General features: G+C 42.2%; 1 protein-coding gene across 1 annotated transcript; it reads right to left on the bottom strand.

The window, feature by feature from the left end:
- Positions 1-555, bottom strand: LOC143573898 (transcription factor ABA-INDUCIBLE bHLH-TYPE-like). Its single transcript, XM_077058664.1, has one exon. The coding sequence runs from the start codon at positions 553-555 to the stop codon at positions 1-3; it is 555 nt and encodes a 184-aa protein (XP_076914779.1).
- Between the last annotated feature and the right edge of the window lie 577 nt (positions 556-1132).

The raw sequence follows: 1132 nt of genomic DNA, 5'->3' as shown, positions 1-1132 counted from the left end.
TCACACAGTATCGTAAACCCGTTGATACCAAGGTAGTAAAAAAGGATTACTATGCATGGGAAAAGGTAACCCTAACACAACATTATTATTAACAACCTTTTCACTTACACTATATGCATTACCACTTGTACCATATCCAACTTGCTCAAATGCTTTCACTTGTGACCTCAAAAACTTCAAATAATTAGCAGCTTCATCAGGCATAGAAGCAGTATCCATTTTACTCCCACTGGGTACCAGTTTCTGCAAAACCCTAATCCGGTCACTTATCTTCTCCCTACGCCGCCGTGCCACCGCCGTCTGTGGGTCACTTGATATCCTCACGTTCTTCCTCCGTGGCTTCTCCACCACCTCCCGTCGGAAAAACTCACCGGCCAGAAAGCTGCCGTTCGGTATATCATCTCCTTCATTGTCTCGCCGGAATATTCTGTTTCCTGACGGAAATTGATACCGGATGACGTGGATTGAACCGGATCTGATCTGGGTTTCTTGAATCTTGGAGGGTTGTCGTTGAAAAACATGGAACTGTGGTTTGGTTTTTTGTCGGATGAGCATTGAGAAGACATGACGTCATCTGGTTGTTTTGTGACGTCACTAGGGTTTTTGGTAATGTGGGTACATAAGTTTTGGTAATTTGAGAAAATAACGGAAATGTCATCTTCATGATCACGCGATGTGTATGTATAAGTATCGTTATCTGTAGTGACGGACTCAGGACTTTTTATTGAGGCAGTGGTGGTGAGGGGAATTACGTTTTCGCCCTTGTGTAAACTATTGACTGGCGTCGTTTGAGGGTAATATTGACTAGGGTTGTTATCTGTGGTCACGGACCTAGGATTTTTTACTGTGGTGGTGGTGGTGAGGGGAATTATGTTTTTCTCCTCGTGTAAACTATTAATAGCGATTGTTTGACGCCAATATTGGCTAGCGGAACCAAAACTTGAGGCTACATAATCGGGTTTTGGAAGGTCTTGGATCGGGTTCAAGAAGATATTATCCGATCCAAAACTGAAGCTTTCTTCGATTTCTTGTTGGTGATGATTGAACCAACTCAATTCTTCCATATTCGTTAAAAATTCTTGGCGATTATGACACTTTGTAATGCATAATTATCGGATTATCCAAACTAGTG

This window comes from Bidens hawaiensis, unplaced genomic scaffold (assembly GCF_021521415.1).
Source record: "Bidens hawaiensis isolate Kalapana, Puna unplaced genomic scaffold, B.hawaiensis_p1.1 tig00026670_1, whole genome shotgun sequence".
In the NCBI taxonomy this organism is placed as follows: Eukaryota; Viridiplantae; Streptophyta; class Magnoliopsida; order Asterales; family Asteraceae; genus Bidens; species Bidens hawaiensis.
Note: the sequence above shows the minus strand (reverse complement) of the source record. Positions and strands in the feature narration are given on the sequence as shown.